The 26,883-nt window shown below is 45.5% G+C and overlaps 1 protein-coding gene across 1 annotated transcript in view; it reads right to left on the bottom strand.

Annotated features, from left to right (window-relative positions):
- LOC126298553 (uncharacterized) overlaps window positions 1-24,631 on the bottom strand; it is a 212,113-nt gene extending 187,482 nt beyond the window's left edge. The window contains exon 1 of the mRNA XM_049989911.1: window positions 24,556-24,631. Within this exon, the coding sequence (XP_049845868.1) occupies window positions 24,556-24,579 (24 nt within the window). The 5' untranslated portion in view covers window positions 24,580-24,631. The remainder of the gene's footprint in view (window positions 1-24,555) is intronic.
- Between the last annotated feature and the right edge of the window lie 2,252 nt (window positions 24,632-26,883).

The raw sequence follows: 26,883 nt of genomic DNA, 5'->3' as shown, positions 1-26,883 counted from the left end.
TACGAAAAAATGCCATTAGGGAAAAATATTTGTTCAGATATGCCCTACAACCTCCAAGAGTTTGTCAGTTTAAATTCTTTTCACCCTGTATATTGTATATACCACTTATCTTAAATGCTGTTTATTAATTTATGTACTAGAAACAGTTAATTTTATTAGCATTAACATGTTCACAATTTTGTCTCTGGCAAGTATCAGTATTGTTTTTTATGATTCTATGATGGTAGCCTTGAGACATCAGCAAACAAATGAGTAATGGTACAAATGTTTACCGACGATCTTTTAGGCTGTCCTCTTTACAGGCGGCTTTGTATTCAGTAAACGTTATTGTACCGTGGATTTAAAGAACGGAAATATGAATTGACAGTCGCCTTTCCTACATTATTAAGCACGTACAGGAGTGACTCGTTGGGATATTTTTCTTCCACATCTTGTTCAAAAAAATGTTCAAATGTGTGTGAATTCTTATAGGACTAAACTGCTCAGGCCATCAGTCCCTAAGCTTACACACTACTTAACCTAAAGTATCCTAAGGACAAACACACACACACACATGCCCGAGGGAGGACTCGAACCTCTGCGGGGACCAGCCGCACAGCCCATGACTGCAGCGCCACATCTTGTACATAAACAAACAGGTTGACACGAATTACGTTTCTGTCTAAAAAGAAAAATAACCATTCGAGATAATGATTTTCTTCAAAAATAGTCTCGAAAATATTAGCCATTGAGGTAATATAAATTATTTCTTCTGAGAGCGCGCATGCTGGCTGATTGTCGAAACTTTATTTCGTCAGCTAGCCGCTGCCATCAATCAGATATCACGTTTCCGGTGAACATGTATGAGGTTATCAAAGAGTAAGTGACGCCATCTAGAACTTACCCAGTTTCGACTTGTTCGTGTCAGTTATTCATTGTAGATGTTGTTGCATGCACAGGGTGTATGAATTAGACGGGAGCTGATTCGATAAGTTTACAATCATATTAATTATGGTAGTGTTTGATGCATCATGGCAGCCGCCCCCCCCCCCCCAACCCCATCCCCTAGGATAGATGTCATCTACCAGCAGGGCAATGCAACGTGCCGCGCAGTGTGCAGTGTATGTGCGTGATTCGAAGAGCAACAGGATGAATATACTCTACTCCCTTGGCCACCGAACTCCGCGGATTTAAACCCAACGGAGAGTCTGTGTGACCAACACTATCGGGCAGTGCGCACAGTGGATTCTCAGCGGAGAAATCTTGCTCATCTGTTCACGAACCTGGACACGACGGCACTCCACATTCCGGTCCGTACCTCCCAGAAGCTGACTGGCTCTCTTACTGCACGACTAACAACTGTCTGCACTGCAAAAGGGTGGTTATTCAAACTGTTAACGGGTTATCACATTAGTGTGAATTGACAATGTGAAATCCCGTGCACTTGCCGTAGAAACTACAAACAGAAGCGTAATCACCCACCTCAAGAAACACAAAGGCAATTGTCGCCTGAACAAGACACATAAATCGTCAGTAGCAGATCACGCACGAGGACCGGGAAACCACATAATTCGTTTCTCTGACACTGTGGTTACAGCAAGATTTCAACAGAAAAGATGGACCGAAATTAGACAAATTACAGGCCCCAGTACTAAATAACACAAACAGCGCCAGCTCTTCCCCTCCACATAGCATTATTGGTCGGCGCTCCTAGGCGATCTTCGGCAGCGGTCTGATGACGTCACGAATCGACCGTTGCGTGAATACTTCTATACAGTTCGGCATGCTGAGCTTGCTTGAGTCTGTAACAGCTCTGAGTCGTTGAAGTCTCTAGCAGTGGAAGACGAAACGTCAGGAGAGATTTATTTGTACCATGGAGCACGGCCTAATTCCCACAAATCAAGTATCAGCAATGTCACTCACAAATGTGTTATTTCGAATTAGAAAGTGACTCTTGTGAAAATAATTTAACATTATACCTTTTAAGACTAAACCGAATTTAAACGCAGCCACTCAGATGGGAATGCGAGACTTCGTCAGCTGTATACACCGGGAAAGTCTACATGGACATACACTTCCTGTACTCCTTTAAGTACACTAGTAAAAATGTATATAGACTGAAACCATTCATAACATATTAAAAATATATCATAAGTCCTCCATTTCCTTTCGACATCACTATAATTACAAACCCAGTCTGCAGTCTGGAATTCCTGTGTGATGATCTGGATTGATTTCTGCCTACTGCACATTACGACCCTCTTCAACTGTCGGCCGCCTCTGTCAGTCAACAGACGACGTCGGCCTGTACGCTTTTGTGCTGTACGTGTCCCTTCACGTTTCCACTTCACTTTCACATAGGAAACAGTGGACCTAGGGATGTTTAGGAGTGTGGAAATCTCTCATACAGACGTATGACCCAAGTGACACCCAATCATCTGACCACTTTCGAAGTCCGTGAGTTCCGCAGAGCTCCCCATTCTGCTCTCTCTACTGAGGTCGCTGATATGGAGCACCTGGCAATAGGAGGGACCTAATATGAAAAACGTATGTTTTGGAGGGTGGCTGGGTACTTATGATCACATAGTGCACCTTTTCGTAGCCTCCTCTACTTTTGGGTGTTTCACTTTTTACGTCAGGATGTGGAGTTCAAGATATTTTCTATGGGTTTAAAATCCGGTGATATATTGTGCCAATAGAAGTACGATATTAGCTTGAGTATTCGTCAAACTGGAAACGAGTTTTCTGTGAAATTTCCTGTTTTTCACAACACTGTATCTTTAATCGCTCACAGTAAACAAAGTACTTGGACCCGCCAGATTAGCCGAGCACGCGCTGCTTCCTCGACTCGGGTAGGCGCGCGGGCTCCGGATCGAATCCACCCGGCGAATTAACGACGAGGGCCGGCCTGCGTAGATGTGGTTTTTAGGCGGTTTTCCACATCCCCCTAGGTGAGTACCAGGCTGGTCCCCACGTCCCGCCTCCGTTACACGGCTTGCACACATCTGAACACTTTCGCACATTCCATGGATTACACTAGTCGCAGACAGTTGGTGTACACTAATTTCTTCCCGGGGGGTACGGGGTGGCGGCAGGAAGAGCATCCGGCCACCCCTTCAACTAACATTGCCACGTCCGATTAACCATGCTGACCCTGCGTATCCGTGGGAAAAAAGGCACAAGCAGAAGGAAGTAAAGAAAGTACTTGGTCATTTCCTGAACATCCGTTATTTTAACAACTGCGAATGGCAAATGTTAAAGCATCAGTAATGTCACATCTCAGTAAAAATTTAAAAACCCACCCTCGAAAAGGGTGCCAGTGAAAATCCATATATGTAAAGTGTAAGCAAAACGCGATCACATAGTCGAAGGAAGAAAGGACAATTTGGATGCACTATTGTGACGGGCCATTAGCACAAGAGCACAAGGCAGGACTGGGAACATATGGAGAACGAAGTTGGTCGTGATGTCAGCATGAGATTTTCACTCTGCAGCGAAGTGTGCGCTGATATGAAACTTCCTGGCGGATTAAAACTGTGTGCCGAACCGAGGCTCGAAATCGTAACCTTTGCCTTTGGCGGGCAGGTGCTCTACCATCTGAGCTACCCATTTTTGGAAGGTAGGAGACAAGGTATTGGCGGAAGTATATCTGTGAGGACAGGGTATGAGTCGTGCTTGGGTAGCTCGGATGGTAGAGCACCTGCCTGCGAAAGGCAAAGGTCCGAGTCTCGGTCCGGCACACAGTTTTAATCTGCCAGGAAGTTTCAGGTCCTGATGTCGTTTAACGAATCATTTCATTATTCGCCTTCAGTTATTTAAGAAACTGACAAGTTGTGGCGTTTATGTCTTTTTGCAGTTCTAAATTTTATTTCAACACGGAGTTACTTTCAGCGCTATAACAGAATAGGCAGCTTAGCCATTGCACTGCAACAAATGATCAGTACCTTTGGACCTGGAGCGTGGGAAATTTTCAGTCAGTTGGAGACTTTGTCCTCGAGCTAGGACATATCGTACAAAATTGGCGGTAATATGCATAGCTGCAAATGTTAATGATTAACAAATAACTTATTAAAAAGCCAAATTGACCTTACTGGAAAACTTAGTCATACTGTCGTTTCATAACTGTATTTGAAGAAGACAAAGGGAATAGAATTAACGGCACGAAACATGGCGGGATGCCCGATCTTTGACGAACCGGACCCTACACGGGCTACTGAACAAGTGGTAGAACTCATGCAACACAGTGACTTTCAGTAAAGAAAATAAAGTAACATCAGCTATGATATTTGTAATGGATGCTCTATACTACGATCACACAACGTCAACATAATACAGATTTAATGATTTTGCACGCTCCTACTTGGCGTTAATTGTACCACATTGGCAGATATAAATGTTCTCATTATTTAACAATAATGATCAAATAATTAGTGTGTTAAAACTTCCCGGCAGATTAAAAATGTGTGTCGGACCGAGACTCGAACTCGGGACCTTTGTCCTTCCCGGGCAAGTGCTCTACCAACTGAGCTACGCAACCACGACTCACGACCCGTCCTCACAGCTTTACTTCTGCCAGTACCTTGTCTACCTTCCAAACTTTACAAAAGCTCTCCTGCGAACCTCGCAAAAAAAAAGCACTATGCACTATGGGACTTAACATCTATGGTCATCAGTCCCATAGAACTTAGAACTACTTAAACCTAACTAACCTAAGGACATCACACAACACCCAGTCATCACAAGGCAGAGAAAATCCCTGACCCCGCCGGGAACCGAACGCGGGAACCAGGGCGCGGGAAGCGAGAACGCTACCGCGCGACCACGAGTTGCGGACGCGAACCTTGCAGAGCAACACCTGAAAGAAAGGATATTGCGGAGACATGGCTTAGCCACAGCCTGGGGGATGTTTCTAGAATGAGATTGTTACAGCACTTGCCCGCGAAAGGCAAAGGTCCCGAGTTCGAGTCTCGGTCCGACACACAGTTTTAATTTGCCAGGAAGTCTCACATCAGCGCACACTCCGCTGCAGAGTGAAAATCTCATTCTGGAACTAGTGTGTTACTCGTTATCTTAAATAAAAACCTGTGAATACTCTTTAGCAACAATAGTGGCGATTCCCACGACCGTACGTACTTTTACATTGAAAGTAGCTATGTTAGAAGCTGCCCCATTTGCAGACGAATTTCAGTAGGACAACGGGAAAAATTTAGAAGACATGAGGCAAGAAAATGTATCTTCAAGGAATCAGCAAACCACCGTGTGCAGAATGTTAGAATTTCCTCTCGCTATTTCCGTATCGAACTTCACGGAGGAGACCAATTATGGACTCAGCGTATACATATGTGTCGCGGCACCAACCTTACAGGAATTGCTACAAAGTGCAGTCTTGGTGCGTTAAGTACGAGAACTGCTACGGACAGGGAAAATGCTGAGAGTGATTACGGGCCGAGCAGCTGCAAGTGGTTCACTTTGTGACCTGCTCTGCGGCCGAGAAGCACGAGTGAACCGGTTTTGTGCAGTCAGTCAGGTTCAAGATCTTGAGACGACTCGCCTGACCTTCCTGCGACCGCCTTATCTGGCCGCTTCGTTGCCTCACCAGCGGACTTCGTACTGAACATGCAAGTCACGAAACCGCAGTGGAATAACGGTACTTACAGTTGTCTGAAAAACGCACCGGTTCTGCTTTGGAACGGGGTGCAGCAGTGATTCTACGTAATACGGATTCGTCACGTCCTTAGTAGGTTTCCGGAGGTATGTGGCACCAGATGGCTTCGCACAGCCCACGCGGTTCTCGTTATTTTAAGTTCTAAATTGGTGATTTGTGGGCACTAAGCTTGTACCAGATAGCGTTACAAAAGTGATCTAGAGGATTCAGATCATGTGAATTTCGTGGCCGAGACAGCAACGTGAGATCACGATCACGCTCCTCAAACCACTGTAGTGCGATTCAAATTTTGTGAAATGGACGTTATCCTGCTGGAAGACACTATGTCCATTGGGGAAGGTATCGAGCATCAAGAGATTCAGGTGGACTGCGTTAATGTTCACGTAATCCACAGCTGTCATTCTGCTCTCGGTTACTACCATATGTCCCCCGGAAGCCCAGATGACTGTACTTTACAGTGTAATACTGCCTCACTACCGAGCGAGGTGGTGCAGTGGTTAAACACAGGACTCGCATTCGGGAGGACGACGGTTCAATCCCGCGTCCGGCCATCCTGATTCAGGTTTCCCGTGATTTCCCTAAATCGCTCCAGGCAAATGCCGGGATGGTTCCTTTGAAAGGGCACGGCCGACTTCCTTCTCCGTCCTTCCCTAATCCGATGACACCGACGACCTCGCTGTCTGGTCTCCTTCCCCAGAAACAACCAACCAACTGCCTCACTGTCCTGTGTCCACGGACTGTTTCACGTTTCGAGTAGCCCTTCACCTTGACCTGGGCGTATACCGACGCGATCATTAACCATGTGTAACGTGGAAGCGAGTCATACAAGCAGGCGACACGTTTCCATTGGTTCGTGGTCTAATATCGATGATTTCGTGCACACTGGAATCGTAGCTGGCGACGTCGTTGCGTCAGTATGAGAACACGGAGTGGTCGTCGGCTGCGGAAGCCACGTTCTTCAATGTGTGCCGAATGATGAGATACGAGAGACTTCTACATGTAAACTGTTGTCAGATCTACCGCAGAACGCCGCCTATCCGATTTCACACAGCAATCAAGTTACAATGAAACGAATACCCTTAGCTGCATACAGGCGTTGATATAAGTCAACGGGGACAGTTGAAAATGTGTGCCCCGACCGGGACTCGAACCCGGAACCTCCTGCTTACATGGCAGACGCTCTATCCATCTGTGCAACCGAGGACGCATAGGATAGTGTGACTGCAGAGACTTATCTCTGGCAAGCCTCCCGTGAGACCCACATTCGCAGCTTATTGTCCCGCACTAAATTCATGGTGCCCCTGTCCATCATACTCATTACTCGCTGTTTTAACTCCGATTCCCGTAAGAGTTCAGGCACTGTTGATGCATCCGCACAGAAGAAGATGGTCAAATGGCCGGTGAGCCTTAACTACATATGTATGAAGATGGTATCTGTTCCTTCGGACATGTCCGAAACAACAGATACCATCTTCATATACCGGGTGATCAAAAAGTCAGCATAAATTTGAAAACTTAATAAACCACGGAATAATGTAGATAAGAGGTAAAAATTGACACACATGCTTGGAATGACATGGGGTTTTATTAGAACAAAAAATAAAAAACCATATTGCTAGACGCGTGAAGGATCTCTTGCGCGCGTCGTTTGGTGATGAACGTGTGCTCAGCCGCCACTTTCGTCCTGCTTGGCCTTCCACTTTACAGTTTACAGTGTAATACTGCCTCACTACCGAGCGAGGTGGCGCAGTGGTTAAACACAGGACTCGCATTCGGGAGGACGACGGTTCAATCCCGCTTGGCCTTCCAGGTCCCCAGACTTCAGTCCGTGCGATTATTGGCTTTGGGGTTACCTGAAGTCGCAAGTGTATCGTGATCGACCGACATCTCTAGGGATGCTGAAAGACAACATCCGACGCCAATGCCTCACCATAACTCCGGACATGCTTTAAAGTGTGGTTCACAACATTATTCCTCGACTACAGCTATTGTTGAGGAATGATGGTGGACGTATTGAGCATTTACTGTAAAGAACATCATCTTTGCTTTGTCTTACTTTGTTATGCTAATTATTGCTATTCTGATCAGATGAAGCAGCACCTGTCGAACATTGTTTAAACTTTTGTATTTGTTGGGTTGTAATAAAACCGCATGTCATTCCAAGCATGTGTGTCAATTTGTACCTCTCTATCTACATTATTCCGTGATTTATTCAATTTTCAAATTTATACTGACTTTTTGATCACCCAGTATATACAGTAATCAAGTCTCTGATCTCCACGTCGAACCCCTTGACACCAGTTCGTGGTCCACCGTCTTTCGGTCACTTCCATTAGACGCTGCCTGCCTGTACCGTGATTCCACATTGCTCTTATATACTGTCCTTAGCGCATCACGCCACCTGGCTGTCTCGCGCCGGCCCGTGATCACAACGTCTTGACTCCTTTTTGTATAAGAGTCTGCACCTAACAAGGCACAGTGTAGCACGTGACGCTCCAGCCAATACAGTCATTCTGCCACTACTATGTTTATCATACGCTTTGGGTATGCATAGATTTTTACCCTGCCCGGTTGGCCGTGCGGTCTACGTCACGGCTTTCCGGGCGGGAAGGAGCGCCGGTCCCCGGCACGAATCCGCCCGTCGGATTTGTGTCGAGGTCCGGTGAGCCGGCCAGTCTGTGGATGGTTTTTAGGCGGTTTTCCATCTGCCTCGGCAAATGCGGGCTGGTTCCCTTTATTCCGCTTCAACTACACTATGTCGACGATTGCTGCGCAAACAAGTTCTCCACGTACGCGTGCACCACCATTACTCTACCACGCAAACATAGGGGCTACACTAGTCTGGTGTGAGACGTTCCCTGGGGGGTCCACCGGGGGCCGATCCGCACAAGAACCCTGGGTTCGGTGTGGGGCTGCGGAGGGGTGAAGTGGACTGCGGTAGTCGTTGTGGGGTTGTGGACCACTACGGCTGCGGTGGGAACGGAGCCTCTCCGTCGTTTCTAGGTACCCAGCTAACATAACATGCAAAGATTTTCATGTTAATTTTGGTATTGTAATGGGACTTGGACAATGTAGTGTTCATTATGGGCAGCATAAGGCAAACACATAATGTATTGCGTTACGAAACGACAGCGACAGTTTGCCGTGAATGTAAATTTTTATACGACAGAAACAGTAGGGGTCAGACAGTTACCAGGGGCAGCAAGGCCTGGAGCATGTGGCGTGAGACACAGAGAACACAACTGCGATACCGCCCCTCTCTGCACAGATGGCATCACGCACCCGCCTCATTACTAGCAGGGAATGGCTAAACAGTAATACGTTACGACGTTCATGTTGCAACCTTGTTCTAGCACCTGGTTCTAGAGACCTAGTAATCATTTAAAAGGTTCCACACAGGCCATGAAGTACGGCGAAACCAACAGAACAGTTCGCATGATTGTAACAGTGTTCTTCAAGTGTTTTACGTCATTAAGGAAATCATTCTAAAGTGTGAATTATGTAACATTTATTGAAGATTCGAATCCGTGTGTTAACGTATCCCTCAACAAATAACATTTCATACACTCCTGGAAATTGAAATAAGAACACCGTGAATTCATTGTCCCAGGAAGGGGAAACTTTATTGACACATTCCTGGGGTCAGATACATCACATGATCAGAGTGACAGAACGACAGGCACATAGACACAGGGAAGAGAGCATGCACAATGTCGGCACTAGTACAGTGTATATCCACCTTTCGCAGCAATGCAGGCTGCTATTCTCCCATGCAGACGATCGTAGAGATGCTGGATGTAGTCCTGTGGAACGGCTTGCCATGCCATTTCCACCTGGCGCCTCAGTTGGACCAGCGTTCGTGCTGGACGTGCAGACCGCGTGAGACGACGCTTCATACAGTCCCAAACATGCTCAATGGGGGACAGATCCGGAGATCTTGCTGGCCAGGGTAGTTGACTTACACCTTCTAGAGCACGTTGGGTTGCACGGGATACTTGCGGACGTGCATTGTCCTGTTGGAACAGCAAGTTCCCTTGCCGGTCTAGGAATGGTAGAAAGATGGGTTCGATGACGGTTTGGATGTACCGTGCACTATTCAGTGTCCCCTCGACGATCACCAGAGGTGTACGGCCAGTGTAGGAGATCGCTCCCCACACCATGATGCCGGGTGTTGGTCCTGTGTGCCTCAGTCGTATGTAGTCCTGATTGTGGCGCTCACCTGCACGGCGCCAAACACGCATACGACCATCATTGGCACCAAGGCAGAAGCGACTCTCATCGCTGAAGGCGACACGTCTCCATTCGTCCCTCCATCCACGCCTGTCGCGACACCACTGGAGGCGGGCTGCATGATGTTGGGGCGTGAGCGGAAGACGGCCTAACGGTGTGCGGGACCGTGGTCCAGCTTCATGGAGACGGTTGCGAATGGTCTTCGCCGATACCCCAGGAGCAACAGTGTCCCTAATTTGCTGGGAAGTGGCGGTGCGGTCCCCTACGGCACTGCGTAGGATCCTACGATCTTGGCGTGCATCCGTGCGTCGCTGCGGTCCGGTCCCAGGTCGACGGGCACGTGCACCTTCCGCCGACCACTGGCGACAACATCGATGTACTGTGGAGACCTCACGCCCCACGTGTTGAGCAATTCGGCGGTACGTCCACCCGGCCTCCCGCATGCCCACTATACGCCCTCGCTCAAAGTCCGTCAACTGCACATACGGTTCACGTCCACGCTGTCGCGGCATGCTACCAGTGTTAAAGACTGCGATGGAGCTCCGTATGCCACGGCAAACTGGCTGACACTGACGGCGGCGGTGCACAAATGCTGCGCAGCTAGCGCCATTCGACGGCCAACACCGCGGTTCCTGGTGTGTCCGCAGTGCCGTGCGTGTGATCATTGCTCGTACAGCCCTCTCGCAGTGTCCGGAGCAAGTATGGTGGGTCTGACACACCGGTGTCAATGTGTTCTTTTTTCCATTTCCAGTAGTGTATTTGAAAACGTAAGGTTGATATCTATTGTGCTTAAGCAAGTAAGACGACCATTTACTATATAGCCTGCTTTGAAAAAAAAATTAATGAGGCACTGATGGTGCTTAAATTTCGAAATCTAGAGAGTTTTCGTTACTGTAATCTATTAGAGACAAATATCTCAAAAAATAACTAGATTTATTCATTGTTGTCAACTACAGACTAAACTTAGCGTAAAATTTCTGTATCTGATTTTCCTGTTACACGGTGCACGAACACATTCGAAGCTGTAAAAGTGTTGTAACGGTGCCACTGCTTGCACCCTGTAACTTTCACCGAAGGAACGAATATGTTCTAGCAGCGAGTAACACCGTGACTGCACGAAGCTATCTGTGCGTAAGAAGTTGCGAGACGGAACTTGATGCTGTATATTACAGCGCCAGGCAAACTTTCATTCATTTGTTTAAAATTCCTGGAACGTCTTGCAGGTAACGTGTTATTTGCTTAATAGGTTCCACTCCGTAAAAGGTGTTATTTTAATAGCTGCTTCAAATATCGGTTATACCTACAGAAGTGTAGTGATTACAGAAAAATTCCACGTGTCGAAGATCTTTGCAAGAATACTCAACAGACGGCTGGAAGAACAAATTGAAGAAGTAATGGAGAGGACCAGTTTAGAATTAGGAAAGGAAAAAGATGTTGTTGTTGTTGTTGTTGTTGTTATGGTCTTCATTCCGGAGACTGGTTTGATGTAGCTCTCCATGCTACTCTATCCTGTGCAAGCTTCTTCATCTCCCAGCACCTACTGCAACCTACAGCCTTCTGAATCTGCTTAGTGTATTCATCTCTTGGTCTCCCTCTGCGATTTTTACCCTCCACGCTGCCCTCCAATACTAAATTGGTGATCCCTTGATGCCTCAGAACATGTCCTACCAACCGATCCCTTCTTCTAGTCAAGTTGTGCCACAAATTTCTCTTCTCCCTAATTCTATTCAATACCTCCTCATTAGTTATGTGATCTACCCATCTATCTTCAGCATTCTTCTGTAGCACCACATTTCGAAAGCTTCTATTCTCTTCTTGTCCAAACTATTTATCGTCCACGTTTCACTTCCATACATGGCTACACTCCATACAAATACTTCAACAAACGACTTCCTGACACTTAAATCTATACTCGTGGTTAACAAATTTCTCTTCTTCAGAAACGCTTTCCTTGCCATTGCCAATCTACATTTTATATCCTCTCTACTTCGACCATCGTCAGTTATTTTGCTCCCCAAGTAGCAAAACTCATTTACTACTTTGAGCGTCTCATTTAATAATCTAAGTCCCGCAGAATCACCCAATTTAATTCGACTACAGTCCATTATCCTAGTTTAGCTATTGTTGATGTTAATCTTATATCTTCCTTTCAAGACAGTGTCCATTCCGTTCAACTACTCTTCCAGGTCCTTTGCTGTCTTTGACAGAATTACAATGTCATCGGCGAACTTCAAAGTTTTTATTCCTTCTCCATGAATTTTAATTCCCACTCCGAATTTTTCTTTTGTTTCCTTTACTGCTTGCTCAGTATACAGATTCAATAACATCGGGGACAAACTACAACCCTGTCTCACTTCCTTCCCAACCACTGCTTCCTTTCATGCCCCTCGACTCTTAAAACTGCCATCTGGTTTCTGTAGAAATTGTAAATAGCCTTTCGTTTCCTGTATTTGACCCCTGCCGCCTTCAGATTTGAAAGAGAGTATTCCAGTCAACATTGTTAAAAGCTTACTCTAGGTCTAGAAATACTAGAAACGAAATCGGCAATGTGAGGATTTTTTCGGAGAGAGTTTTGACTGTTAACCTAAAAGTTTGCGCTTGTTTTATAGACTAGCAGAAGACCCTCGACAGAGTCAACTGAACAAAATTGATGAACATCCATAACGAGGTAGGAATCAACTGTAGAGACTGGATGCTAATTGTTATCTTGTACCTAGAACAAAGAGTAAAGGTGCGACTGAACTACGGTGAAACAAACAGCTTGGAAATATGAATTCAAGTCAGACAAGTATGTTGTCTACATCCGAGTCTCTTCAGACTACATGGAAAATGGCTGGCGAGAGAAGCATTGAAAAAGTGCGGAAACTTCAGGATAGGAGGATGACTCCTTAGAACCATCAAGGATAAAAATGACGTGGTAGCGGTCGCCAAAAATCAAACACAACTGCAACATGTGACAAGCCAGTTAGTGGAAACTGGAAGGAAATACGCCATGGGAATCAACATCGAGAAATCAGAAGTGACGCGGATAGCAAAACGGGAGAAACCTTTGAGGATCACTGTCGACAATCGAGAGCTGTAGAATGTGATGCAGTTCAAGTGCTTGGGAAGCTTGCTGACAAGGGATGCGCACTGTACAAATGAAATTCGAGCAAGAATCGCCGTGGCCAAAGCCGCATTCAACAAGAAGAAGACTCTGCTGACCAGCAAGTTGACCTTGGACTTAAGGAAGGAACTGGTGAAGTTCTAAATCTGGAGCATTGCACTGTACGGAGCAGAGACATGGACCATGCGAAACATGGAGAAAAAACACCTGAAAAGCTTTGAAATGTGGTGCTAGTGAAGAAAAGAGGAGAGCAAGTGGGCAGGTCGGGTGACAAACGACTATGTACTGAGAAGTGAAGGAGAGAAGAAAACTATTCTGAACACAATTCTTCAGAGGAAGCCTAACTGGAACGAACACGTACTTAGACACGCGGGGCTGTTACACGCCGTCATCGAATGGAAGATCAAAGGAACTTCAGGACGAGGAAGAAGGAGAATCAAACATCGGGATAACATTAAAGGTAGAAGGAGATACACCAGACTAAGGGAAGAAGCTGAAGACAGGGAACAATGGCGCCAGAAATTCTCCAAACATAGACCTGCCACTACGCAGAATACTACATAATAATAATCTCTACAGAGTACCTCGTTCTCTCTGAAGTGTGCACTTTTAGATGCACGCCGAGTATTTCGAGTTTGCTTTCGTGTTAGTGTAGCTATGCTGAGGCTTTATAACCATTGCAGTGTTCACTACGGGTGACATAAAGTTGACAATATACACTCCTGGAAATGGAAAAAAGAACACATTGACACCGGTGTGTCAGACCCACCATACTTGCTCCGGACACTGCGAGAGGGCTGTACAAGACATGATCACACGCACGGCACAGCGGGCACACCAGGAACCGCGGTGTTGGCCGTCGAATGGCGCTAGCTGCGCAGCATTTGTGCACCGCCGCCGTCAGTGTCAGCCAGTTTGCCGTGGCATACGGAGCTCCGTCGCAGTCTTTAACATGGTAGCATGCCGCGACAGCGTGGACGTGAACCGTATGTGCAGTTGACGGACTTTGAGCGAGGGCGTATAGTGGGCATGCGGGAGGCGGGGTGGACGTACCGCCGAATTGCTCAACACGTGGTGCGTGAGGTCTCCACAGTACATCGATGTTGTCGCCAATGGTCGGCGGAAGGTGCACGTGCCCGTCGACCTGGGACTGGACCGCAGCGACGCACGGATGCACGCCAAGACCGTAGGATCCTACGCAGTGCCGTAGGGGACCGCACCGCCACTTCCCAGCAAATTAGGGACACTGTTGCTCTTGGGGTATCGGCGAGGACCATTCGCAACCGTCTCCATGAAGCTGGGCTACGGTCCCGCACACCGTTAGGCCGTCTTCCGCTCACGCCCCAACATCGTGCAGCCCGCCTCCAGTGGTGTCGCGACAGGCGTGAATGGAGGGACGAATGGAGACGTGTCGTCTTCAGCGATGAGAGTCGCTTCTGCCTTGGTGCCAATGATGTTCGTATGCGTGTTTGGCGCCGTGCAGGTGAGCGCCACAATCAGGACTGCATACGACCGAGGCACACAGGGCCAACACCCGGCAGATCTCCGGATCTGTCCCCGTTGAGCATGTTTGGGACTGTATGAAGCGTCGTCTCACGCGGTCTGCACGTCCAGCACGAACGCTGGTCCAACTGAGGCGCCAGGTGGAAATGGCATAACAAGCCGTTCCACAGGACTACATCCAGCATCTCTACGATCGTCTGCATGGGAGAATAGCAGCCTGCATTGCTGCGAAAGGTGGATATACACTGTACTAGTGCCGACATTGTACATGCTCTGTTGCCTGTGTCTATGTGCCTGTGGTTCTGTCAGTGTGATCATGTGATGTATCTGACCCCAGGAATGTGTCAATAAAGTTTCCCCCTCCTGGGACAATGAATTCACGGTGTTCTTATTTCAATTTCCAGGAGTGTATATTGCGTTAACAAGCGGAAGTATTCCTAGAATTTTTTCTAAAACAGAAACAGAAGCAGAAAGAACGTCCCTATGCGGATCATAACTCAGCGTTGCAAGCCGTGGGTGAGAGACAGGCAACCGCAAGTATTCACCGTCAGCCCGGAACCACGCGAGGCCTTCTCCGTTAGTCTCACAAACGGATTCCAGGTGCTGTCTATGCCAGCTGACACTGTACCTCAGCCAAATTGTCCTGTCTCAGAGGAAACCTCTCAGTCTTCACGATAAGGGCACTCACAGATTATGAAATCATTGTTAGTTGGAACCTGCAATGTTAGGCGCGTTATGGGGGCCCTTAAGGACTTTGCTGCCAAGGAAGGGAAGAAAGCCGGCTGGTGTGGCCTAGCGGTTCTAGGCGCTTCAGTCTGGAACAGCGTGACCGCTACGGTTGGAGGTTCGAATCCTGCCTCGGGCATGGATGTGTGTTATGTCCTTAGGTTAGTTGGGTTTAATTAGTTCTAAGTTCTAGGCGACTGATGACCACAGATGTTAAGTCGCATAGTGCTCAGAGCCATTTGAACCATTCACCGTCCCTCTCTGCCCAAAACATATGACGCAGCTGGAGCACAGTGGAGAGGGAAATCCTAACGCTTTTAGGAATGCCAAATTGACCAAATATTCTCTTGGTCAAGAGTGAAGGAAATGTGTTAAGTGGATTGTGATCTTTTAACACTGTCATGGATTTATTGGCAATGGCTGCGAAAGAGTTCCCTGGGAGCATGAAAGTAAGGCCTTCTCCGTTAGTCTCACAAACGGATTCCAGGTGCTGTCTATGCCAGCTGACACTGTACCTCAGCCAAATTGTCCTGTCTCAGAGGAAACCTCTCAGTCTTCACGATAAGGGCACTCACAGATTATGAAATCATTGTTAGTTGGAACCTGCAATGTTAGGCGCGTTATGGGGGCCCTTAAGGACTTTGCTGCCAAGGAAGGGAAGAAAGCCGGCTGGTGTGGCCTAGCGGTTCTAGGCGCTTCAGTCTGGAACAGCGTGACCGCTACGGTTGGAGGTTCGAATCCTGCCTCGGGCATGGATGTGTGTGATGTCCTTAGGTTAGTTAAGTTTAAGTAGTTCTACGTTCTAGGGGACTGATGACCTCAGATGTTGAGTCCCATAGTGCTCAGAGCCATTTGAACCATTTTTGAAGGGAAGAAAGCCAGAGTGCACTCCATGTACATATTGGTTCAAATGGTTCAAATGGCTCTGAGCACTATGGGACTTAACATCTATGGTCATCAGTCCCCTAGAACTTAGAACTACTTAAACCTAACTAACCTAAGGACAGCACACAACACCCAGCCATCACGAGGCAGAGAAAATCCCTGACCCCGCCGGGAATCGAACCCGGGAACCCGGGCGTGGGAAGCGAGAACGCTACCGCACGATCACGAGGTGCAGGCATGTACATGTTGAGGGCAGTCATTCCAGACGTGGAGCGGGTTGTTCTGGATGACATGAAAAGCACAGAGTGCTGACAACTGCAGGTGGTGGCTCACGTAGGTATCAATGATCTCTGTCGATTTGGATCGGAAGAGATTCTCTCTGGTTTCGAGATGGTATCAGAAGTGGTAAAGGCTGCCAGTCTTACTTGCGTGATGGTAGCAGAGCTCACCATTTGCAGAATAGTGGACAGGACCGTCTGCGGACCTCTGGTACAGACCTGTGTGGAGGATCTAAATCAGAGGGACAGACGGTTCTGCGATCGTGTAGGCTGCAGATTCGTCCACTAGTGCCATAGGGTGGCTGGTTTTCGGGTACGGCTCAATATTTCAGGAGTCCACTACACGCAGGAGAGTGCTACACGAGTAGCAGGGGATGTGTGACATGGATTGGGAGTTTCTTTGCGTCAGAAAATCTAAGGGAAACACAAAAAGGGATCCAGTCTCAATGCGTGCAGGTTGAACACGGGAATAACGTAGACTCAGGAACCATCGCTATATCTGTTTTAAATTGTCGTAGCTGTGTTGGAAAGTACCAGAGCTCCAAGCGATAATAGAAAGCACTGATGCTCAAACTGTTATAGGCACTGAAAGCTGGGGTAAGTTCAGCCCAAATTTTTGAGAAGGATCCACCGTTGTTGAAAAATACAGTTGGCGGTGGCTTGTTTGTTCCTGTTAGGAGTAGTTTATCTTGAAGCGAAATTGAAATAGATAGTTTCTGTGAATTAGTATGGATAAAGGTCAGTCTTGTCAACCGGAATAAAACAATAATTTGGATCCTTGTATCGACCTCCCAACTTAAAAATGGTTCAAATGGCTTTGAGCACTATGGGACTTAACTTCTGAGGTCATCAGTTCTCTAGAACTTAGAACTACTTAAACCTAACTAACCTAAGGACATCACACACATCCATGCCCCAGGCAGGATTCGAACCTGCGACCGTAGTGGTCGCGTGGTTCCAGACTGTAGCGCCCAGAACCGCTCGGCTCAGATGATACAATTTCTGAAAGGTTTAAAGAAAAGTTGGGTCTAATTTGAAACACGTAACCGACTCATACAATTATAGCTGGTGGTAACTTCAAATTACCCACCATGTGTTGGTGTAAATTCGTGTTTAAATCCGGAGGTACGCATTAGATATCATCCGAAATTGTGTGCCCATTGTCTGAAAATTATTTCGAGCAATTAATTCATGAGCTCAGTATAATAGTAAACGGTTGTGAAAACACACTTGACCTCTTAGCAGCAAATAATCCTTAACTAATAACGAGCATCAAACACACAGTTGCCCTAGCGAGCCTGAATAGCGTAACTCCCAAATCCTTAAAAAATGAAAAAAAATATTAATTCAAAAAAGCAGATAAAAATTTGCATGACGCCTTTCTTAGAGACACTCTTCACTTCTTCCAGATTAACAATGTAAGTGTAGATCAGATGCGGCTTGAATTCGAAGAAATAGCATCGACAGCAACTGACTGACATATCAAAAATATTAACGAACGACGGAGCTGATCCCCCACAGTACACGAAACAAATCAGAACACTGTTGCAGAAACAACGAAAAAAGCATGCCAAATTTAAACGAACGCAGAACCCCTACATTGCTCGAAGTTTAGCGCGGACTTTAATGCTAGACGCTTACAATAGTTTCCACAAATAAACCTTGTCTCAAAACCTGGCAGAAAATCCAGAGGTATTCTGGTCGTATGTAACGTAAGCTAACAGTAAGACGCAGCCAGTGCCTTCTCTGCGCGATAGCAATGGACATACTGTCGATGACAGTACTGCTAAAGCAAAATTACTCAACACGGTCTTCCGAAATTCCTGCACCAAAGATGACGAAGTAAATATTCCTGAATTCGAATCAAGAACAGCCGCCGACATGAGTAACTCTGAAGTAGACATCCTCGCAGTAGTGAAGCAACTTAACTCACTTAATAAAACACGTATTCCGGTCCAGTCTGTATACCAGTTAGGTTTCTGTCACAATATGCTGTTGCAATAGCTCCATACTTAACAATCATATACAACCGCTCGGGCGACGAAAGGTCCGTACCCAGAGACTGGAAAGTTGCACAGGTCACACCAATATTCAAGAAAGGCAATAGCAGTAAGCCACTAAATTACAAACCCATAACATTAACGTCGATACGTATCAGGATTTTGTAACATATATTGTGCTCGACCATTATGAATTACCTCGAATGTGTCTATTGACACATAGTCAACACGGATTTAGAAAACATCGTTCTTGTGTAACATAATTAGCTCTTTACTCACACGAAGTGGCGAATGCCGTCGACAAGGTATTTCAAATTGATTTCATAATTCTACATTTCCAGAAGGCTTTTGACACCATACCTCACAAGCGGCTTCTAATCAATTTGCGTAGTTATGAAATATCGTCTCAGTTATGCAACTGTATTCATGATTTCCTGTCTGAAAGGTCACAGTTCGTAGTAACTGACGGAAAGTCGTCGAGTAAAACAGAATTGATTTCTGGCGTCCCCCAAGGTAGTGTTATAGGCCCTCTGGTGCACCTTAATTATAGAACCGATTTCGGAGACAATCTGAGCAACCGTTATTTAGAGATGATGATGTCGTTTATCGTCTAATAAAGTCACCAGAAGATCAAAACAAATTGCAAAACGATTTAGAAAATATATATGTATGGTGCGAAAATTATCAGTTGACCCTAAATAATGAAGAGTGTGAGGTAATCCACATGATTGAGAGAAGGTATCCGTTGAACTTCGGATACACCATAGATCAATCAAATCTAAAGGCTGTAAATTCTGCTAAGTGCGTAGGAATTACAATTACGAACAACTTATATTAGAAATACACTATGTGATCAAAAGTATCCGGACACCTGGTTGAAAATGACTTACAAGTTCGTGGCACCCCCCGTCGGTAGTTCTGGGATTCAATTTGGTATTGGCCTACCCTTAGCCTTGATGAGAGCTTCCACCCTTGCAGGCATACGTTCAATCAGGTGCTGGAAGGTTTCTTGGGGAATGGCAGCCCACTCGTCACGAAGTGCTGCACTGAAGAGAGGTATCGATGTCGGTCTGTGAGACCTGTCACGAAGTCGGCGCTCCAAAACATCCCAAAGGTGTTATGTAGTATTCAGGTCAGGACTCTGTGCAAGCCAGTCAATTACAAGGATGTTATTGTCGTGTAACCACTCCACCACAGGCCGTGCGTTATGAACAGGTGCTCGACCGTGTTGAAAGATGTAGTTGCCATCCCCGAATTGCTGTTCAACAGTGGGAAGCAAGAAGGTGCTTAAAACACCAATGTAGGCCTGTGCTGTAACAGTGCCACGCAAAACAACGAGAGGTGCAGGCCATGTCTATGGAAAACACGACTACACCATAACACTACCGCCTCCGAATTTTACTGTTGGCATTTCACACGCTGGCACATGATGTTCACCGGGCATTCGCCATGCCCACACCCTGCCATGGGATAGCCACATTGTGTACCGTGATTCGTCACTCCACACAACGTTTTTCCACTGTTCAATGGTCCAATGTTTACGCTTCTTACACCAAGCGAGGCGCCGTTTGGAATTTACCGACGTGATATGTGGCTTATGAGCTGCCGCTCGACCATGAAATCCAAGTTTTCTCACCTCCAACCTAACTGTCATACTACTTGCACTGGATCCTGATGCAGTTTGTATTTTCTGTGTGATGGTGTGGATAGTTGCTGCTTATTAAATATTACGACGGTATCTGTCAGACAACAGACGAGGTCGGCCTGTACGCTTTTGTGTTGCACCTGTCCCTTCACATTTCCACTTCACTATCACATCGGAGCCGGCCGCGGTGGTCTCGCGGTTCTATGCGCGCAGTCCGGCACCGTGGGACTGCTACGGTCGCAGGTTCGAATCCTGCCTCGGGCATGGATGTGTGTGATGTCCTTAGGTTAGTTAGGTTTAAGTAGTTCTAAGTTCTAGGGGACTAATGACCACAGCAGTTGAGTCCCATAGTGCTCAGAGCCATTTGAACCATTTTTTTTATCACATCGGAAACAGTGTACATAGGGATGTTTAGGAGTGTGGAAATCTCACGTACAGGTGTGTGGCACAAGTGACACCCAATCACCTGACCACGTTCGAAGTCCGTGAGTTCCGCTGAGCGCTTCATTCTGCTGTCTCATGATGTCTAATGACTACTGAGATCTCTGATATGGAGTACCTGACAGTAGGTGGTAGCACAATGCATGAATAAGAAAAACGTATGTTTTTGGGGGTGTCCGGGTACTTTTGATCACATAGTGTAACACATGTAAAATGTGGGAAAGGCGAACCAAAGACTTCGTTTCATTGGCAGAACACTTAGAAAATACTACAGGACTACAAAAGAGAGTGCATATTAACATGTCAGTCCATCCATTTTTTAGGCTCACAAAACTCACGGGAGAATGTTGTCTCTTTATTGATCGAGAAAAAAAAAGATGGGACTACTGCTGCTGAATGTCTCTTGATAAATATTTTCATATTAACTCCCAATTTTCTCACTGCAGTCACTTCGCGAGACGAATGTAAGAGGCTGAAATATGTTTGCCCACAAGCTCATCTCTGAACTCTGTTTTCGTCAGAATATCGCTTATCTAGCGTATTCTCGCGAATTTTTCAGTCTTAGATATAAAGTATTTGAACCGACATCTTTTCCACGAGTAAGAGTTGTCCCCTGCCAAGTCACAGAACCATGCTAATTTTCTCGAAATCCCACCACGTTACTCTTAAAGAGTTACTGTATACAATTTGCGACACAATATGTGTCTCTCGAATTTTAGTAAAAATTTTAGAAGTTTTTTTCATTTATATCTTTTCCAGAAAAATCGTAATACTTGATTCGTAGAATATTCCATGTGAAAACTTTGCTTTTACCTGCATTTTCTATTTTCTGTCTATTATTTATTGAATGCAAATTTGAAAACGGCTAACCTACATTTACACGACTACTCCACCTTGCGGTGTAGGGCAGAGGGTACTCCGCTCTTTCTCTCCTGATGAGTTGTGACTGGTCATTTCACGAGATTTAATCTAGAACTAAGTACCGTGTTCTTTGACTCTTATTGCAACAGAGGAAGTCGCACTTCTAACGGTAAAGTCGTCCGTGTTGCACAATGTCTCTCTGCTATCGTCTTCCATCTATAAGCCTACGGTTTTCGCGAATAAGAGAAGTGTTATCCGCATCGGCATTCCATCCGCTAGTCCATTACCTGCATCTGCATCTAAAAGTCTTTTATTCGTAGTCACGGATATTGCAGGTCTGTAAACCACTTTCACTCTTTCTGTACTCCGGATTCCAGACGGTAGGCCTGCACTTGACCTGAATTTTCTTCTGCTGAAGTGGTGTTTCGTAATTTACATTCCATTGACTAAGAAAGTGGGGCTCGACCATGAAAACAATTCAGACTATCTCACATTCAGTAACAAACACTTTTAAATCGTAATTACCGGAAGAGATTTAGAGAATTTTTGAAGGGTTATTTCCAGTGCATTAGGAAGTTAAACGTAGTCGTTTCCTGTTGGCGTTACTTTTGCATGCGGTCAAATATATAAGAGTAGTTTATTTAATAAATTTACTTAAATTTACAATAACATGGTATCACAATATAATTCTCAATACAATAAACGTTTCAATTTGTACTTGCTGCTGGCACAAAGGAAATAGAATGTACGTGTAATTGAGTGATAAAGGAGGAAGAAGGGCATATTGCCACTTTTAGTTCCTGCAGATATGGAACATGGATCTACCCTCTACAGGATAAAGTGCATTCCATCAAACACAGTGGCACTCAATTCCGAATGAGTAATAATAGAAACTTAAAATAGTAAATATTATTACTATCGATCACAAGCAAAACCAAATAGACGGAAATCGTAAAACTGACGCTATCCTTTAACTTTTAAATGCAAAGTAACAGTTATTGATGATATACGCAGATATGTCCTCGGACATTCACAACGGAGTGGGATTGTATCCCCAAAGTAATTATTACAACTGATTTGCGTATGAACGCAGACCTCTGCCTATGCTTCCGTACCCCTTTAAACACGGATCGTTCCATACCGTAATTTGCAATTTCTCGGTGGTTCCACTTTTATGGAGTCGTTCACGTGTATCATCAGCTTCGTTTTAATTTAGATGCCAATACCTTAACAGCTGAAAATGTAGGAACGGACTTGTGACAAATATTCACCAAATCTGAATGAATTTCTGTTGGTTAAGAACCGTGCGAAACATCTCCTCCCCTGTTATTGTTTGATCTATGGGATTTCCTCATGCCTCTATTTCTGAAGTACATTGATTCCTTTCAGTATCTTCTGAAAGTGCTGACAACAATGATTCATAAAATTCACTAGTTCCCTATTTTATTCTATGGACTTGTTCAGAAACTTACTTCTCCCTGTTTCCCTCACGTTTTCGCAATGCTTGTAATCATAATTTCTGTCCCAGTCAGTGCACTGAAGACAATGATCTAGCATCGCATTTAAGAAAATCCTGAAATTTTCTGCCGGAGGTTTTGAATTTTTTAAAAGAACATTACTGCAGCAGCAAGTGAACAGTTACTTTCAAAGGCCGTGGTTCGACTCTCATTCCGACCTCACACAGTAAAACTTTCAAGTCAGTTCCGTAACCTACTCCAATGTTTTTATGACAGTGAATGTGGTCGAAGAATTTCTCTGTGTGTGCCAAAATGTTAGTAACTGTCTTATTTAACGAAGTTGTTTTCTCTCCGATTATAAGAAATTTAACACGACACTTGTTTGACAGCATGAACTGAGCAGTAAAGTGCACAAGGCAAGCGGTTTGGATATTAAGATAGAGAGAAAACAATTTTCGTATTCAGAGAAACGTGCTGAATAACTGTCATTTGCTGCGGGCGACTGTCGACATTCGACACACTCTAGGCCGTCAGTGGTTGACATTTAATGATAAACGTGTGCATTAACTAGTAATTGTCTCAAAGACGAAACTCGTTTGTTGAGTTTCTCGATCACAGCAAAGTGTACAGGAATACATGACAGTACGCGAATTTACTGTATTGTTGTACTAAAGTAGGTAACTTTCAATCAAGAACGTGTATTTGATTCGGTGCTTAAAACCAACGTGCCAAGACTAGGTGGTTTACGTTGGGTTCTACAGTGTTGTATGTTTGTGAAAGTAGATGTCATAGCCATGTCGCATTACAACACCAGAGGAGAAAGTTTTGTGTGAAATGTCACGGCATTACGTAGAGTTAGATAACGATTTTTTTTTCGGATGTACACTGTCACAAATGTTTTCTCAGAATCTAGTTGCTGCCATCTAACATAGACACGCATTCAACTCACAGTGAAATTAAAGTTTGATTCTTAACCATAAACCTCGGTATTTTTTTTTCCTTTTTCTACGAAAAGATGTTATCAGTATCTTTAAGGATTGTAGATGATTTTTGTTACCGAAATTCCAATATTAGAATAGTGTACCACTATCTGTGATAAATTAAATATGCCTAATCTATGACACTCTTCCGCTTTTAACCGTAAAAAAAGTTGCAGTTCGTTATCACTCCATGATACTTTATAAACTAGACTGACATAATACACTGCAGTAACTCAGGCGTTAACTGTCATATAAGAATCAAACAGTAATTGTAACATCGAATAATATAAGTGACGCGTCTCAGTGGAGCACAACTTCGCAAGGAGTTCCTGCTGGCTTAATTTTAAGACAAAACCTCTTTCTCTTTTTCATAAGTGATTTACCTCCGAGGGCCAGTACCATGTATCTGGTATCCTCAGTTACCGGAAGGCACCTCAACTGCACAAAAGTTTGGCAGCAGGGACACGAAACTGCCAGTTTGAATCCACGTCCCATTGTCAACAACAAAAAGGAGAAGAAACTTTGTACGCTGTGGACTGAAATGTGACGGAAAGTCTTTCACTCTCGACGCCAGTGTAATAAATTGCAAAAATAACATTTGTTCTACAGAAGTTTAATGTCAGTAAAATGTAACCCTTCTTCCCACAACACCTCATATCTTGACGCCACTTTTTGACCGGGCAGTTCACGTTTTGTAGCACAAGCACTCTAGCCTGCAATCACTCGCACTTTGATTTGGGACACTGTAGGGTGTGCGACTATTATATTGTGGGTAAACGCACAGCGGAGAGGTACTCACCAACAGCAGCAGGCAGGACCTCATGGCGACAATAGCGGCTGGCGAGGTGTGTGCGTCTCTTATACCGGTTGCGGGAAAGTAGCTAGCTAGCTATCCCCACTCCACGCTCCGGCGTGGAGCGGCCGGCGCACCGCCAGGGAAGCGTGTGCTTTCACGGCACGTTAATCCAAAAGATCACGTGCGCCACTTGAGTAAAACGCGCAGAGGGTTCATAAAACCATGTGAAACTGTCAGAAAAGTCCTTCTTCGGGATGTTGGTCAACTCGCGCCACACATCCGCACCTTCACAGACCCTGTCTGCGCTCTGCCGTTTTGTGGTAGTTCCGTATCGATAACACCAAGTACTGTCAACCCTTTTTTCTTCCGGAACGGAACTGTAAGCCTCATTCGTTTCAGTCAAGTCGATCCAGGCGTCCAAGTGTCATTGTTTGTGTTCAGGAGTCGAATGGTGCGGGACAAACTTTGGACACACTTGAAACTTCCTGGCAGATTAAAACTGTGTGCCGGACCGAGACACGAACTCGGGACCTTTGCCTTTCGCGGACAATTGCTCTACCAACTGAGCTACCCAAGCACGACTCACGCCCCGTCCTCACAGCTTTACTGCTGCCAGTACCTCGTCTCCTACCTTCCAAACTTTACAGAAGCTCTCCTGCGAACCTTGCAGAACTAGCACTCCTGAAAGAAAGGAAGGGGCGTGAGTCGTGCTTGGGTAGCTCAGTTAGTAGAGCACTTGCCCGCGAAAGGCTAAGGTCCCGATCCTCCGTTTTGTGATGCTTGTGGTGTGCACATCTCTGTACGGCACATTTTAACAGACTGCATTTTATACCGTGATGCACGGGCAGAAGCACAAGTTGATGGGGATCTGCCTTCTGTTTTAGCTAATGATGAGACGTGTGTGTCTAGGGTTTTTAAGTTTTGTGATGTGTCTGGACTCTGGCCTAAACTTTTAGGCTGGAGGTTTTAGTGTGTTGCAGAGTGGCTGACTCCTACCCTTTTTTCCTTGCGGTCAGCCAGCCACTTCGATCTGCTACATTGTTTTAGCTCCCTCTAATATTTTCTTTCTGTGTTGTCTATGTTTTACTGCTGACGCTCGTGCTTGGGTAGCTCAGTTGGTAGAGCACATGTTTTTCAACGATTGTTACCCATGTTTTCTGTTTCGTTTTATATTCCTGTTCTGGGATTTTTCTTGACACCCGTCTCACTAAGTTACTGAACGGGCGCTGAAGACCTTGCTGTCGTGCGCCCAAAACCCCTCTACTACTACTACTACTAAGGTCCCGAGTTCGAGTCTCGGTCCAGCACATAGTTTTAACCTGCCAGGAAGTTTCATATCAGCACATACTCCGCTGCAAAGTGAAATTTCCCATTATGGAAACATTCCCCAAGCTGTGACTAAGCCATGTCTCCGCAATATCCTTTCTTTCAGGAGTGCTAGTTCTGCAAGGTTCGCAGGAGAGCTTCTGTAAAGTTTGGAAGGTAGGAAACGAGGTACTGGCAGAAGTAAAGCTGTGAGGACGGGGCGGGAATCGTGCTTGGGTAGCTCAGTTGGTAGAGCACTTGACCGCGAAAGGCAAACGTCCCGAGTTCGAGTCTCGGTCCGACACACAGTTTTAATCTGCCAGGAAGTTTCATATCAGCGCACACTTAGCTGCAGAGTGAAAATCTCATTCTGTTTGCACTCACTTTTCTGTTCTTCAGAACTCCTGAAGAATTGTTCAGACTGAGGCTCTGTTGCTGTGTGTGAAACAACGATGTTGACACACTACAGCCTCACGTCCACTACTCAATACAGACTGCTCACGACTGAGTGGTCGAATGGACATCTGTTGTATACATTTCTTGGTTCGCCGCAGTTGCAGTAGTTACTGTACTGACGTCGCTCTTACGCAAGAAATACCATTAGTCTCGGAACTTTTTGGAAGGAGGGCGTATTTCATCACACCAAATAACGGTGATAGTCCAAAAAAAAAAAAAAAAGGAAACGAGGGAGCAAATGTTGTTTAGCCACCAGGGGGACATTTTAACTTTGTTCGTTACGTAGATATGAACAGCTGTACGTCTTTGTAAATAGCGCTTTCCCTTGTCAGGATCTGTTCAAAACTGTCTTACAGTGTACCGTTCGCGTAAAAAATGACCTTCTTCTTTTCGTTTTGGTTTCTAGAGACGACAATAATTCGGATTATCTTCGTTTCTTCTTTTTCCTTGTCAAGTATTCTGTCATTGTTATACTTTGCAACCTTATTCACTCTTCTGGCTACGATATTTCCCTGAGTCTAAGTTTGTCCTGGAAACCTCTGACAGCCTGAATTGTTGATTTTAGAATCA

This window comes from Schistocerca gregaria, chromosome X, assembly GCF_023897955.1.
Source record: "Schistocerca gregaria isolate iqSchGreg1 chromosome X, iqSchGreg1.2, whole genome shotgun sequence".
Lineage (NCBI taxonomy): Eukaryota > Metazoa > Arthropoda > Insecta > Orthoptera > Acrididae > Schistocerca > Schistocerca gregaria.
The sequence above is the reverse complement of the archived record's forward strand: the minus strand, read 5'-3'. Positions and strand labels throughout refer to the sequence as shown.